The 14,988-nt window shown below is 38.3% G+C and overlaps 2 protein-coding genes across 2 annotated transcripts in view; both read right to left on the bottom strand.

Annotated features, from left to right (window-relative positions):
• LOC129452316 (protein mono-ADP-ribosyltransferase PARP4) overlaps positions 1–14,988 on the bottom strand; it is a 35,104-nt gene that overhangs the window by 15,475 nt on the left and 4,641 nt on the right. The window contains exons 4-6 of the mRNA XM_073854828.1: positions 1,216–1,291; positions 849–947; positions 614–772 (exon numbers count right to left, since the gene is read on the bottom strand). Of these exons, the coding sequence (XP_073710929.1) occupies positions 614–772; positions 849–947; positions 1,216–1,291 (334 nt within the window). The remainder of the gene's footprint in view (positions 1–613; positions 773–848; positions 948–1,215; positions 1,292–14,988) is intronic.
• On the bottom strand, positions 3,339–13,284 carry LOC141349093 (protein mono-ADP-ribosyltransferase PARP4-like). The gene is made up of 28 exons (XM_073854816.1): positions 13,219–13,284; positions 12,976–13,134; positions 12,686–12,837; positions 12,442–12,573; positions 11,862–11,960; positions 11,576–11,759; positions 11,345–11,486; positions 11,072–11,214; positions 10,712–10,843; positions 10,530–10,616; positions 10,175–10,339; positions 10,023–10,066; positions 9,653–9,731; positions 9,413–9,550; positions 8,798–8,993; positions 8,093–8,163; positions 7,483–7,670; positions 7,243–7,342; positions 6,922–7,092; positions 6,528–6,608; positions 6,355–6,435; positions 6,155–6,250; positions 5,366–5,470; positions 4,907–5,219; positions 4,708–4,823; positions 4,514–4,616; positions 4,131–4,263; positions 3,339–4,057 (listed from the first exon to the last, which is right to left on the bottom strand). The coding sequence occupies exons 1-28, from the start codon at positions 13,282–13,284 to the stop codon at positions 3,856–3,858; spliced, it is 3,678 nt and encodes a 1,225-aa protein (XP_073710917.1). The 3' UTR covers positions 3,339–3,855.

Below are 14,988 nucleotides of genomic sequence, written 5' to 3'. Positions count from 1 at the left end.
TGAAATCATCGCAATGAGGTCAAACTATCCAAATGAAACGATTATTTAATCGTTGTGACAGCCCTAGTTTGAATATTGCAATAAAAGCAATTCTTAAGTAACTGTGCGTACATTTAGATTGAAAAAAGTTTGGTGTTGAAGATTTTATTAGCATGATTATGGATGGAAATTCAAATGACTTAGGTAGATGAAGATGAGGATGATGATAACGAGAAATGGACATCTAATGAAGTGATTACTGAGGACAGCTCATATAGTAGTAATGAGAAAATGTTGTATATGCCATGAAAATATTAGTTTTTATTTCTGAAATAAACATTTCTGAAAACTGTGTTCGTTTGTAAAACGAAAACAACAAATGTTATGAATTCTTGAGGGGATATTGTCAAAAGGTTAACACTTAAATAAAAAAAACCACACAATTATTTCACGTGTCAAGCTTTACAGGGTTAAAGAATGAGTCCATCAGTCACTGTCTACCTAACATGAATGTGGGTAAATGATGACAGGATTTTCATTTTTAGGTGTAATATCCCTTTAACCACTGCTTCAGTTTTGGTGACATCTTCAGTAAATGTTTTTAGAAACATAAAGAGGTTTCTGTCCATCAAACCTGTTTTAAGCTGTAGGATGCCAAGCGCTCAGCCTCAGGGGGAAGTGTAAAAATCTGCGTGAATCCTTTATCTTTCTCTTCTTTCATCAGCATCACATACGCTTCCAAAGCATCTTCAGAGGTGCTGCAGTACACAAGCTTGTCCCATAACACTTTCTTCTAGAGAGAGAGAGAGACTAAATCAGCATGACCACAAAACACACTTAATCTTTCACTATGATGGAAATGATCAAACCTCTGATTCATGCAAGATTGAACACAAGATGCGATACTGTTGACCAGCTCTTCCTTTGGCACTCTGTAGCTCCAAAACTGATAAAGTCTTCGAGTTACTCTGCAATACACAATTAATAATGTGCAGATGTGACAACAAACACACATTAAAACAAATCCAATAGTGATAGGGCTATGGTGCTCCTAGTAAAAAAGTTAGTATTGAGCCCTGCAATGATTAAACCTTTAAATTATGGTGGGGGGGGTACTTTTAATATGGTCACACACACAATGCATTGTGTTAAACCAGGCCTTATTCGTGATCGTATGGCTAAAGCAGTTAAGAGTCCTTGGAAATATCTGTTCATCTGTATGTTGCATTAACTTACCTTCTTAAAAAAGGAATACTTGGCCACTTGAAAATGTGAAGGAAATTCAGGCAGATCATGGTCACCTTTGTAAATTCTGCAGTAGAAAAATGTAAAGTTATGGCAGTCAGCTAGTATAAAGTATAATAATGGATTTGAACGTAGTAAAGCACAGGTGACATTCTGTCTTTGTCTATACAGGACAAACATCCACAGTATAGTATAAGAGTTTACCTAAACTTCTCAAGATGGGGTCCGCCCTTCTCAAGAATCTCAGTCCGAGTTTGACTTATGACGCTCCCTTTTACTGGTATCTGAGTCAACACTTTTATGTGGGAAACAAGATTATTTTAACAGCAGTTCTCAAATGCACTTAAAACGCAATACAAATAGTATGTTAAATACATCAGATTATACAATACTGTGGAGAAGTCTCAGGTCACCACCAGCTTTGTTGTTTAACAAAATGTTATCCATTTTTATTTTTTCCTCTCTCTATTAAGATACAGGAAAACAGAAAATATAGGAAATATGCACACAAAATGTAAACAAAGGCACAATTTTCTGAACAAACTGGCTTCAAACAAAAGTTAGTATTTAGTGTGACCTCCTTTGGGGAGACTGAAGTCCTGCAGTCATTAGATTAGACATAAAGGTTTCATTTGATTTTGGTTTACAAATCCTGCAGGTTTCTGCTTTTTCTCAAGTGTACGGGGAGGTCACACTAAACACTTTTAACTTTATTTTAATGTATTTTCTGGTTGTATTCTAATAAAGAGACTAAGAAAACAACAAATCTAAGATTGTGACATAAGACCTTTGCACAGTACTGTATAGTATACTTATGCAGAACAATAAGTGTTTAATACCTGGATTATGTAGAGAGCTGTGTTCAGAACTGAGGTGTGTCAGTTGTGGGGTCAAAACATGCTCTGCAAAAGGCAGGAGATGACCTTTATCCAGACAACTCCATACATACTGCATCCCAACCACAGGGATCTGAAACTTGTGAATGCTCTTCTGTCTGTTACTGCTCAGATCATCTACACTGCTGGTCACCACAAAAGAGCACTGAACAAATTATATAAAGTACAGATCAATTAAACTCATATATAATACAAATTCTAATGATGTCTAAATACAAAGTCCTATTTGTCTTATTTCTATTGGATTTAATTGTTTTATTAGTTCTCATCTGCCAATAACCCAACAGATTACCAGTAACGTTACAGACCATTATAGTTTCCGAAGAATAAATAACAACAAAGTCATTTTAAAGTAGTTTATTTATATAACGAGCAAAATAAACAACACGTAGATTAGGTTACATAGGAACCCAAACATTTGTTATTTTCGACGAGGTATTTGTTTAAGAGTTCAGTTTCAGCAACTAGCCAGACAATTAAACAAACAGAAACCGAAAGTAAAGTTCGGACCAGACGCTTATCGCGTCACAGCACGTGCGCCCGATGAAACGCAAGAACAAAGAAGTGTCTATTAAACAGAAGACAGACCTGTTTGTTGACTACATAAGTGATGCTTCCTCCATTATCCAGAAGAGCTGACCTCAGCTTCTTCTTCTCTTTAAAAGGCAAAGTTTTCACATCTAACAGCACGTTACAGTTAACAAACACCGCCATAATGACCCCCCGATATTAAACTGCAGAGATAAACAAAAGCTCGGAATGATGGAGTGCTAAATATTAAACAGTAACTCTTTTATTGTCATGAGATTAATAGTAATAGAGTACTTACTGTTAGTAAAGTTAGAGTCAGGAGTTACATTTAGTTTGAAAACTGTACATATAATCCAACCTGACTGTGTAAACTTACATGCAGAAAATATCAGTACTGTACTTCCTGACATACGGTCAGGACGCCCACATGCTGTACAAACATAAGACGAACGCCATCATGTGGTCGAAAAACGCCATTACAAAAATACCAAAATTATTTCAAGTGATCCCGCAATTACTTGCAAGAACTCATTTGTATCATTAAATAGGTATTTTAAAGCAACATTATTGTATTACAGTGCACAGCATTATGACATTACATAATCTTTCCTATTTTGTTCTTCTGACAGCTCAATAATCCAAAGGAGTAAAGGTTTATATTGACTGTAACACACTGAACTATCAAAAGGTCTCTAGGCAAACATTTCACACAACATTATAATTACACATATACACAGAAATGCAAACAGAAGTCTTTGAGCATTTTTACTATTTTGTGCAGAATGAAGATTATTATTCAATTTACACTTACTAAGTCCATAAGTTTTACAGTACATTATGATTAAACTTCTGTCTGCTTGTGCTTTTGGCATTCATTTTTATTTATATAAGCTATATATTTACACTGTTACAAATTATGCTTTATTTTGACTCAAAATCAAATAAATAAATAAAGTACACAAGATTTCACAATTGATTTTACAGTCATAAAATGACTTTTCATTGTTTTCTTGGGTTTGAAAAGCCCCAGTTATCATTCATTTCTATTGTATGGAAAGGAAAATAAATCACAACATTTTGTGTTACACTAAAAAAGTCAAAAGCAAGACTCCACTGAATTATAAAAAATGTTATTGACATTGTTATAAAGTTTAAAGTTCAGAAATTGAATCAACAAATGTAAGTGAAAAGCTCTGTCCAGTTACTAAATAACTGATAAACCCACACGCCTGTCCAGAGCAGGTATGAGTGGAGAGTATGGAAGTGGTGAATCACAGCCCAGTAACTGGCGTGTGGATGATTCCCAATCCCAGCCGAACTCCAGTCTGCTGCACACACATGGATATTGTTTATCTGCCCAGCAAGCCCAGTCTACTGCTTTCTTCACAGCCTCCCAGTGCATTGGCCTGGATGAAGGAAACTTTATGAATCTAATAAAGAGAAACTATGGCACATGATAATGTGTGTGTGTGCTCTTACCTGGGACCCTCAGAGTCTTTCAGAGAGAAGAGAGACTGAAGCAGCTTCCCCTCGGCTGACTTCTTTACTCGAATCAGCTGCAGCACCAACAGAGTGGCCACCAATCTCAAAATATCTGAATGAGCCTTTGCACCTGACAGACAAAACATCTGGTTTACCAACTACTATTTCACTTTCAACCACTGGTTAAATAGATACACGCACTAGGATCTCATTCCCTTAGAAGTTAACCTTCTTTTACATGACAGATGATGAGATGCTGAGAGATGCTGATACAGTATAACTATTAGAAGCATCACAACAAATATAGATGTATATCTCTCAACACTGTGTTATCTCTATTATTTAAAAAATGTTCACCAATTTGACAACAAAAATCTTACCCAGTGAACAAATGCCTTTCTCTTTAAGGAAGACATTAGCAAAAAAGTCTATGTCCAGGCTAAGGAAGCTACCGAGCCTCCCAGTGCATTCCCAGTATCCATCCTATGTCCAAACAGAATGGGTAAATGTATATTAATTTAAAAAACACATTGATTTTCTGTGTAGTATGTAGTGCATTAAATATGTACAGTACCTCATGCTGAAGCTGAAATAGCTCACCCCATGCCACTATGTCACGTCTGTGTGTTTCTTGCCAGCCTGACCTCTGTTTTTGATATAATATTATTTGTTTCCTTTCTCTAAATAAAACTTAAGAAATAAGACATATGATTAACAGTTGTTTTAAATACAGTCTCTCTCAAAAAGATCCTCGTCAATGCAAGTCAACTTACCAGGTGCAGAAGACACGCTTCTATCTTGTACGCTGCACTTAAATAAATCAATATCTGATGAAGGTCTGGTTCGAGGGCCTGATAAACCGAAGTGCTGCACAGAGAGAGCTGAGCTTTCTTGGGAACCAAAACCTCTTAAAGATTTACCAGGTAAAGAAAGCGAGGGCATGGGCCCGGCCTGCATGATACAGCGTGAAGACCCAGCAAAACCTCCAGATCTCATGGCACCAAAGACAGGAGGCGGAGGAGGGGGCCCAGTAGGGCTTTCCCACAAATCCAAGGCCATGCATTCAAAGGAGTCTCTTGAGTCTACCTGAAAAACAAAACAAAATGTTTGGCATGGTGGTATAAGCTAAATGTGGTATACTTATAGTTTAATAGCTATAGTTACATTATAAAACAACCAATTACAAAATCATGTTTACTTATGTTGTTTTACAACCAGAATTTAACTAATACCTTTACTTTATCCTCAGTCCAGCCTATATAAGGCAGAATATCCACATCCTCTTCTGCGATTAGTTTAGGAATATCTGTGAATCCAGTGTCAAGCTGATTCTGGTCCTATAAAGAGAGAATTAGGTCAAAAACGTAATTCTTATTTTTAGGTATCTCACATTAGCAGTGGTTGAACAATACTGGCAATACTAATGAAACTGGTTATTATTTGGTATATCAGCATCAGTAATCAGTTATCAGTAAAAATCTGACAATAATGGTGGAAGCTGAGGATGTGTGTGGTATGAACTAGAAGTGGACAGGAGATCTCGGCTATTGTTGTGCATGCACACAGAGTATAATTTCCAATATTTTATTTATTCCTATATACTGTAGCTGAATACTCTGAAGTCACTTGTGTACTGTTTTTATAACTGGTTTAATTTTGCCTTTTTGTGAGAAAATATGACTCCCAGTGTGGAAACATTTACCACATTAGTATGTGAACCTTTTTTAACTTTTTTCCTTAGATTTTTTTATACATATTATCTTATAGTGATCATTAATTTGAAAATAAATTTAATTTCAGGAGAATTGCATGCATATACATATCTGTCACTCTGCTCTCCAGTTATTTATACTGGTTATTGTAAAACCCAAATCTGTTCACTAAACATGAGCACCTAATTTTACATCCATGAGAATGTAAATATGAGCTTAAATATATAGATTTGCCTTAATTGTAATTCTTTAATGTGTTTTAGCATCAATGATCTAAGCAGAAAATCTTGAGGTCAGTAGTAATTTTACCCTCTCTTCAATGGCCACAAAGCTGGTGAACTGAGACAAGACGGAGAACTCTTTACTGAGTTCAGTGATGTAAGACTTCAGCTCTGCTTTCTTTCCCTGATAAGCAGATAAAAACATCAAGTCAACTTCATCTGCCAAAACGCATGTATGCATGTCATAGTCTGATGATTTTACATGAACATATTAAAGAAATATTGTACCTCATGTTCTGCCTCACTGTTTCCGAGTATGCCATCTTCATAATCTCTGATGATCGCTCTGGCTGTTAACTTGTGAAGGAACTACACACACAAACACAGACACAAATTCAATAACATTTTAACAAACGATGATATTGATGATTATGTGAAATATTTAAGATGCTGGCACTCACAGTTCCTTTCGTCTTTTGAAGTTCTGTGGTCGACACCATTGTTTTTATCTCCTGTCCACTCAGATCACCAAACAGCATGGCCTGAAGAAGCCAACAACATACCATTCAAAATAATAAATGCATAACAACTCAAGTTGAGTAAATAATACATATCAAGATATTTCAGACTTCAGTTTGTATTTTGGATTAATTATATGAACAGGACTTTTTGAGTTTTTGCCATCTTACCGCCCTAATACAAGGATGAAAAGGATGAAGTGTAAAAAAAGTCATGATACAGACAGAACTGTGCATTCAAATTATTGCCATAATCACACTGCTAGTTAACAAAAAACAAAAACCACTACATGAACCGAACTGATTTACCTGCACAGTATCAGATCATCAATCCTACCTGAGTACAGTGTGGCACAAAGCCGTACACGAGTGTATGACAGTCACTGAAGAGAGCGTGAAGCTGTGAGGGGGCCTGAACAGGAGGGGGCGCTGTGGGATTAAATTGCTGCCATTTCACTGCCACTGATCTACAGCCGGGAGACTCCACCCGCTGAACCTGAGCACGCACCTGAAATCACCAATTCATTTAGTTAAACACAATCATCAGAGCAGCTGTGAGACTCATATTACTGTATGTGAGACCCTGGTCTAGTGTAACGCTCTCACTTATTAAATAAAAGAAAAAAAACTGATAGATGGTTAGTCAGGTATGATTTACCTTCTCTGTCCATGTGTGTTTCATCTTTGTGTCAAAAAATTCATACGTCCCACCGCCTGCTTGAGCCAAAGCTCTGAGCATATGACGATTAGCTGTCAGGCTACACAAAGACAAACATGAGTCACACTGTAGATTCATAAGTGTAATACATGTTAATTGACAGACATTATAAGGAAGGAGAAAGGCAACATTAGCATTCACCTCCATTGATTTAACCTAAAAACCTCTTTAAAGACAGACCTGAGGCCGCAGGTGAAGACTCGCGTGTGGCAGGAGTTTTCTCGGACCAGCTGAAGAGTCGGCGCCTGGTTCTGTACGTGTCCATCAGAGATCAGCAGGATGTTTCTCATGCCATGTGATGGAGGTATCAGGCTCAGGCTACGGAGAGGCCTCCACAACTCAGTGCTGCCACCCGATTCATTACACGACTGTTGATAAAGACGTCATTAATGCAATGATACACAGAGAAACTGAGATTTGTGACCCTGTTTGTGAAATCTAGACTAAAGTTTGAATCTAATTACAAATCAAAGATTGACCTCAATCATTGATTTTACATTGATTCAATCTTTGAATCTTTGGCCTTAAAGACATCAAGGTTATATATTTTCACAGGATTCTTTTATGTAAGTACAGTAAATCACAAAAAAATCACTTTAGCAGGGTTATCACAGACTGGGTCACAGTTAAGTGATTAAACAATTATTTGGTAATAATTTAGTTATACGTTTTCATGCGCAGTTAAGTCTCCTAAGAGAAATGTACTGTATAAAACATATTCTCTCTATGCATTCTTCCCAAGCCAGCTGTACAGAAACACCAATCTTTAACCATTTTAACGGCTACTCACCATAATGAATTTTCTGGCTGATTCAAAGGTTTCATCTAAGAGCACTGGTGCAGGAAACGCTTCCTTGTAATCTACAACAGACATATTAGAAATTACACTTAGAGGCTTTTTACACCTGGATGCATTTTGGTCAATCAGATCACAAGTGGATGATGCTAAATATGTGGTTTGAGCAGCCACAAAAGGTCACCTACTCTTTATATTTTAATCTAATGCGTCATGTAATGAGCACAATAGTGGCTGCTTATTTAATCATTACTTTGAAATATAAAAGAAAGCCATTACATATGCATGTACAAAACGTTGTGCAGCATGTTTACTAACAGCAAAAGCAGCGGTACTCTGACATAATATTAGTGCGTGTCAACTTAAGCCCATAATTTCTCCCGCTTGTGTTTTAACGAGTTGCCTATAGACCATCCCCTTGAAGTTATCAGGACAAAAGCAGACAAAGGTGGACACCAGGTGTAAAGGGGAATGTGTCTCTCTCGACCACTTGTGATCCAATTAAACAAAACGTAGTAATACCAGTTGTAAACAGAGCCTTAGGTTAACATTGCAGTGTGAATTTATATTGAAATGAAGATCCATCATGTTGTTCCTCACCGGAACCTCTTTACTGTGAGAAACAAATAACAGACAAATAGGGAAGTTAACCCTAAAAATAGCAATACAAATCTCAACAGCAGGTTGATGAGCACTAACCAGTGCCAAAAGAGATGATGTTGATCTTTAGTGAGCGGTCTAAAGAGTTAAGGACTTGAAGAGCAATCCTGCGAGCGTTTAGCATGGCGTCTCCCCGCATTGACTCTGAGGTGTCCAACAAGATGATGACATCACTCACACTGGATGGACCTTCAGAGTTAGACTTAAAGTCTGGATAAAACACCAACATGCAGGCCTGGAGAGATCATTGCGGGATAAAAGCAAGGTTCAATCCAAAGCCCAAATGAACACAAAAAAATATATTTTGATAAATGATGATGAGCACACAGCTGTCTGCATCCATTCACTTCCATAGTACGAAAAAAAATTCAATGGAAGTATTGTGATAAATGATGAAGAAGATATTTTGATAATTGATGGTACCAACATCGCATTCCATTGTATTTGTTTTTTCTTCTATGGAAGTAAATGGGTACCAGCAGCCATGTGCTTACCATCGTTTATCAAAGTATCTTCTTTTTAAAAAAATCATACAGGTCTAGAACAACATGAAGGTAAGTAAATGAAAAGGTCATGAAAGTTTGCAGTTTGTCACTTCAGATTATCTACTGTAAATCAGTTTTAATAGCAGGTGTAAACTGATGGTTTCTGTACCTGACTCTCTTTGTCTGGATGCTTCTCCACCCACATTCTGGGCATGTGGATCTTAGAAAGACTGAAGGTCACCTGGAGCCCATCAGATCCAAGAGTTTGTCCTGGCAAAGTGCTGATCACAGCCGTACAGTCTGTCCTCTGAGTGGGGAAGATAAAGATAAATACTGTTAATATCCCTTCTTGTTTAATGCATTTTAATGCTTATTTACAGAAACAGATAAGCATTTAGTGATAAATAACCTTGATTTTGATGAGGTGTGAAGACTCTAAGTTGATGATCTCATAAGGCATTTCAATGGACATACGCAGAGAAAACTCCCTAAAGAAAGAGATTGAGGAAGTAATTTAAGAATATTGATATTTAATAAGAGAGACTTTAATAAAATATTGCCCCAGTATAGCACATGGTACTTTAGTAATGCAGTACAGTTCCAGTAACATAAGCAAGGTCATGCTGCATCCTTTACAACCAAACACTGGGTATAAGTAAAGAATTACACTATGAGTTTGTGTTTTCATTGTACCCTGATTTGCATGATTTCTTTAGTTTGAAATCCAAACAGATGCTATTAGTAGGTACAATTTATTCTTAGTGAATTTAGATTCGTACCCCTTTGACTGAAGCTCGGTCACAGAGATCTTCTCAACAGTTCCCTGAAACACAACACAACTTCATTCCTCTACAGAACAGACTGAAACATCCTAACAGTATTGCATACAGTGTTAAAGTTCAGCCGTGACAAAAGACCGACTGTGTCATACCTGAGTTGTCTGATTGAGAGCGGCGCTCTGCTGCCACGGTGCTACACTGCCGGGCAGAGAGAAGATGATGGAGCCTCCTCTCACAACCAGCTCAGTGATGAAGGTCACCTTGATCAAAACTGTGGCTCCTGGAGGAAGGTTCCCAACGCTGATAGTAAATACATCCTGTTTCACATAAACATACAGACTTAAACATACAGACTTAAAGAAACTATCTGAGGACAACTGTCTGATACTCCATTAAACACTAATGTTTTCTCTGTGGAGTCTTAAACATACAGACGCTGCATGATGACTTTGGTCTGACTGCTGTAATCAATATATCTATAAAGAAACAGTAATATTAAAAACTCACAGGTTCATCCTGGTCCATTAGATATGCTCCGTAGCCCTTCCCTATTGCTTCTCTGTATTCCTTACGAGCCTGTTCTTTTTCCTTAACCTGCCGGAGGAAGAAAGAAAATGGATGAGAAACCAAACATAAAGGTTTCAATTAAAAGCAGAGGGTGCATTTGACAAATTGTGAATGATAACCACCTTTCCAATGACATGCTTTCCATTGATAAAAGCCTCAAATCCACACACCACTGCTGTTTCCTCCAGTGGAAAGACGTATTTCGCTTCAATGGGAACTTCACTCTGGTTTAAGTACGTCTGAAAAATTATGACCTGGTGAAGAGAAGAGAAAGTAGACTTATATGCAACGCTCTGTAACAGGGGTTCCGAAACTTTAAGATCTAAATCATTAGATTGTCTTTTAATTCATAGCAAATTATTTTGTGAACCCCCTAACTACAGATTGCAGACCACCTGGGGTCACCGGACAACCATTTGGCACCTCCTGCTTTGTAATGTATTGTGCCCTAACAAAATGTGATGCCCACTAGAGTTACTGACCTCACAAAACAAGTCTATCAATTTGCACCTCACATGGACAGCCTTCAGAGGAAGTGTCTTGCCACTGCTGTCCAGGAGACCCGCGGTCATCTCCTCTAGAGGATTCTTAGTGGACTCCAGACCTTCACTGTCATCAATGGGCACTGGACAAACACAAAATCACTCCTGAATTTGCATACAGAACATCAAATGTGGCATGATCTGTAACTCCACCGCATCAAACTCCAATACTCTTAAAAGATGAACATGTCTTGATCAGTGGAAGTCCCTCACAGATTCTTTCGGTGGCCTGTGCGAGCTCCTCAGAAGTGTCGATTTGAGGATGAAACTCTGTCAGCTGGTCTTCCTCTAAAGTGTACTGCACTACATACTTGAGTTTGATCTGATCTGTGTTATATACAACATACTCATCATCCTGTAAAACATACACAAATGAATGTAAAGGTTACACTGTATCACATACACACAAGCAGATTATTCAAGTACATGGACTAGGAAAAGCACCTGAAACTCTGAGGTAGTTTTTGGAGTTCGGCGGACTCCATGTACACTGTGATAGCCCTCGGGGGCGCAGGTCAAAGTGGTGTCTCTTTTCAGCAGGTTCTTGCACTGGCCCAGAGCCACGTCACACACCAACAGCAGTCGAGAGCCATCGGCTACGCTGGGCTTGGAGTATTTCACACTAGTCCTGTGATACAGAATAAAGGGTTACAATAACCTACATTACAGCTATTTAAAATGACATATGGATAAATAAATGATGACAACTTTTACTAAATCGATCACTGACGTCAGAGAATCACTGAAGTAGATGCCTCCTCCAAGATTTCCGATATCTGTCCTCTCAATTCCGTGTTGTTCCACTCCGACCCTGGGCAGCAGCAAACCTCTGATAGAAATAAACATGCATACAGTGTCGGTTTTAACACATTGATATGATGTGCTTAATACAGTTCATATTTATGTATGTGATGACGAACACGTACTAAAAACTTATTATTACAAACTGATAGGTAATAATAACAAATAAAGTTAAGGTGGGTGGTAGGGGAAGCTGTGTCAAATGGATGATCTATTTAGTCTCATGCTTCATAACAACATTACTGTTGCCCATGTTGTATTATGAGGGGACCTTATCCCTTTTTTGTTTACTGCACTATATCTAGATTGTTTGCATCCTTTCACAGTGACTAATTTGATTTCAGACAACAGCAAATCATGATTTTCAGCTTAATAAGAGACTTCTTATAGAAAATATTACATTCTTATGGCTTGTGTTGTCTTGTGATCCATGACAAAATTATTAAAATAATAAAATATAACCATTTAAAAAAAAATATATATATATATTTTAAAGAATGTGTTCTTACCGTGAAAGTATTCCAACAAAACTGTTGGTACCAGTCGAGTGGAGGAGGGGCCTAATGTTGCCAAGCTCCTCCCTAAACATCTGAAGTTCCACCCCCCTGCTTACACGTAAAATCTGCTGAATCTGAATAGGCCTGTTGTAGATGCAAAAATTAACCAAATAATTTAAAGACATACTCTAAAACAATAAATATTAAACTGTGTTAGAATGTCAGAACATAAACATTGAATATGATGTGATTATACTTGTCTTGAAGCATTTGAGAGATAACAGTGAACTCAGGGTTTTCTGATGGGACCACATCAATGCTGCATCTCAGGGCACGATACTTTCCCAAAGAGGAGGGTAAGGGGCTTCTCATAGTGGCCTCACTCACATTCAGAATATCTCGGATCAGCTAGAGAAATCAAAACAGATAAACGTTTAAGGACCTCATATATTCCTTGACATTACAAACATTAGCAGCATTATTGAATCACTACCATGAATCTAAGCTAAAGGACTGCTTAATTTGGCAATCTCAACAATGTGTTACCTGACAAAGGTCTAGTTTCTGAGACACAAGCTTGTGTTTGGAAGGAGGGTCGGCTATTTGAAGGGGTAGAAGAGTGTTGACCTCCTCCAGCAGGGTCTTGACTTTATTCTCATCTTGAGTCTTTTGTGCCTGCAGCAGCAATCCCTCCACCCTGCTCACCTGCAACATCACAGAGCTATTAAATACAACAATCAAGATATGAAATATATCAGTGTTCACGTGGTTATCTAAGCTCACTCTTACATCATTAAGGCTGATGCTGGAAACAGGGACCGTGAGGATTTTACTAATGGCGCTTTTCCATTGCATGGTGCCCCTCGGTTTGGTTTGGTTTGGGTCGGGTCAGCTCACCTCACTTTGGCCTTGTTAGCTTTTCCATCGAGTTTAGTATCACTTCGCAGTGGGAGGGATTTTAGGCGTGTTGTTATATTTGCGCTGCCCACAGCTGTGACATCATACAAGTGAAAGGAGAGCGTTGTTGTACATTCCCAAACATTTATTTATTTCTCAGTCCGCCACAAAATTAAAATTGGCCACCACAAATAGATGTTTGCACATCGCGTTTATCACTAACTCTGTATCACATGACAGTTTCAAACACCCGCGGCGTCAGCCGACGGCGCTCCGCTGAGTCTCACTGAAGTTGCATTTAAGCACATAATGCTGACGTGCTCGACGCGAATGTTCCGCCACAAACTGCAAGTCTGGAAAAAACTGTTATGGTGTCCCTGATTCTCAACATGTAGATGTTTTTCGTCGCTAAAAGGGAGTTTGGGAACTTATAGCAGAGCACAGACGACAACATGTTTGCTCGAGACAGCGCAAGCTAGCCTAGCACAGGTAAAGCTAGCGATGACGCTGTTAGTGACGTTTCTTTCAGACCAATCAGTGATCTACAGTGTTTTCGTGTCACGTTTGGTATCAGCTCGGGTCGCTTGGAACCCCAACCGAGGTGGTACGAAAAAAAGTATCGGGTACCACGTACTGCACCTAATGGAAAAGCTCCCAAAAGTGAGCTGACCCGACCCAAACTAAACTAAACCGTGGGGTACTATGCAATGGAAAAGCGCCATAAGAGAACCAAGAGCTTCGGTCCAAACCAGCTCCACGAAGACGCCAACTTCCTGTGATAGTGTGCTGCAGTTCAGCTTCTCCTCCAAAAGAAGCTCTCAATCAAAAGGGCAGATGTTAATTTTGCACCCATTTTTTATGAAAACCGATGAAAATCTAAACACGGCAAACATGGCCGAGTAAATATTGTATACACATAATCATAATAAACAACATTTCAGCTATAAACATTACTGACCTTTAATCCTCTTATTTTATTTTTGGAGATGTGTTAAGATCATATTTAATATTATGTTGAAAAGGGCTTCAAATTATAATTCTGGATTCTGTGGATCTTAGAAGCAGCATTGGGCCTTTCACACCGCAGGAACCTTTTCGTACTCAAACTATTTGTGGAACTGCACGTTTTTTTGTCATGTTCAGACCACAGGAACTGGGAAGATTTTAGTACTGGTACTGCCTTTTTCTAGGTCTAAATTAGCTCCTAATCTGGAGTAGGGTCTAACCAGCACAATGCAAACTATTCATGACGTAAGTGTATGCTTATTGGCCAAACGCATGTCATATAAAATACTAGCATTAACACTCTTTTAAAAAGCCTTATGTCTGCCTAACATGAAAGTGTGTAAATGATGACAGGATTTTCATTTTTAGGTGTAATATCCCTTTAACCACTGCTTCAGTTTCGGTGACATCTTCAGTAAATGTTTTTTAGAAACATAAAGAGGTTTCTGTCCATCAAACCTGTTTTAAGCTGTAGGATGCCAAGCGCTCAGCCTCAGGGGGAAGTGTAAAAATCTGTGTGAATCCTTTATCTTTCTCTTCTTTCATCAGCATCACATACGCTTCCAAAGCATCTTCAGAGGTGCTGCAGTACACAAGCTTGTCCCATACCACTTTCTTCTAGAGAGAGAGAGAGAGAGAGAGAGAGAGAGAGAGAGA

Source organism: Misgurnus anguillicaudatus, chromosome 17, assembly GCF_027580225.2.
Source record: "Misgurnus anguillicaudatus chromosome 17, ASM2758022v2, whole genome shotgun sequence".
Lineage (NCBI taxonomy): Eukaryota > Metazoa > Chordata > Actinopteri > Cypriniformes > Cobitidae > Misgurnus > Misgurnus anguillicaudatus.
The sequence above is the reverse complement of the archived record's forward strand: the minus strand, read 5'-3'. Positions and strand labels throughout refer to the sequence as shown.

Excerpts from the sequence above, each read along its gene's own strand:
- LOC141349093 (XM_073854816.1), bottom strand. The coding sequence starts at position 13,284 with ATGCAATGGAAAAGCGCCATTAGTAAAATCCTCACGGTCCCTGTTTCC. Across the intron at positions 5,220-5,365 it reads GGACTGAGGATAAAGTAAAG|GTAGACTCAAGAGACTCCTT; the intron begins GTATTAGTTAAA and ends TTTGTTTTTCAG. Across the intron at positions 4,264-4,513 it reads GAAAGGCATTTGTTCACTGG|GTGCAAAGGCTCATTCAGAT; the intron begins GTAAGATTTTTG and ends TTTGTCTGTCAG.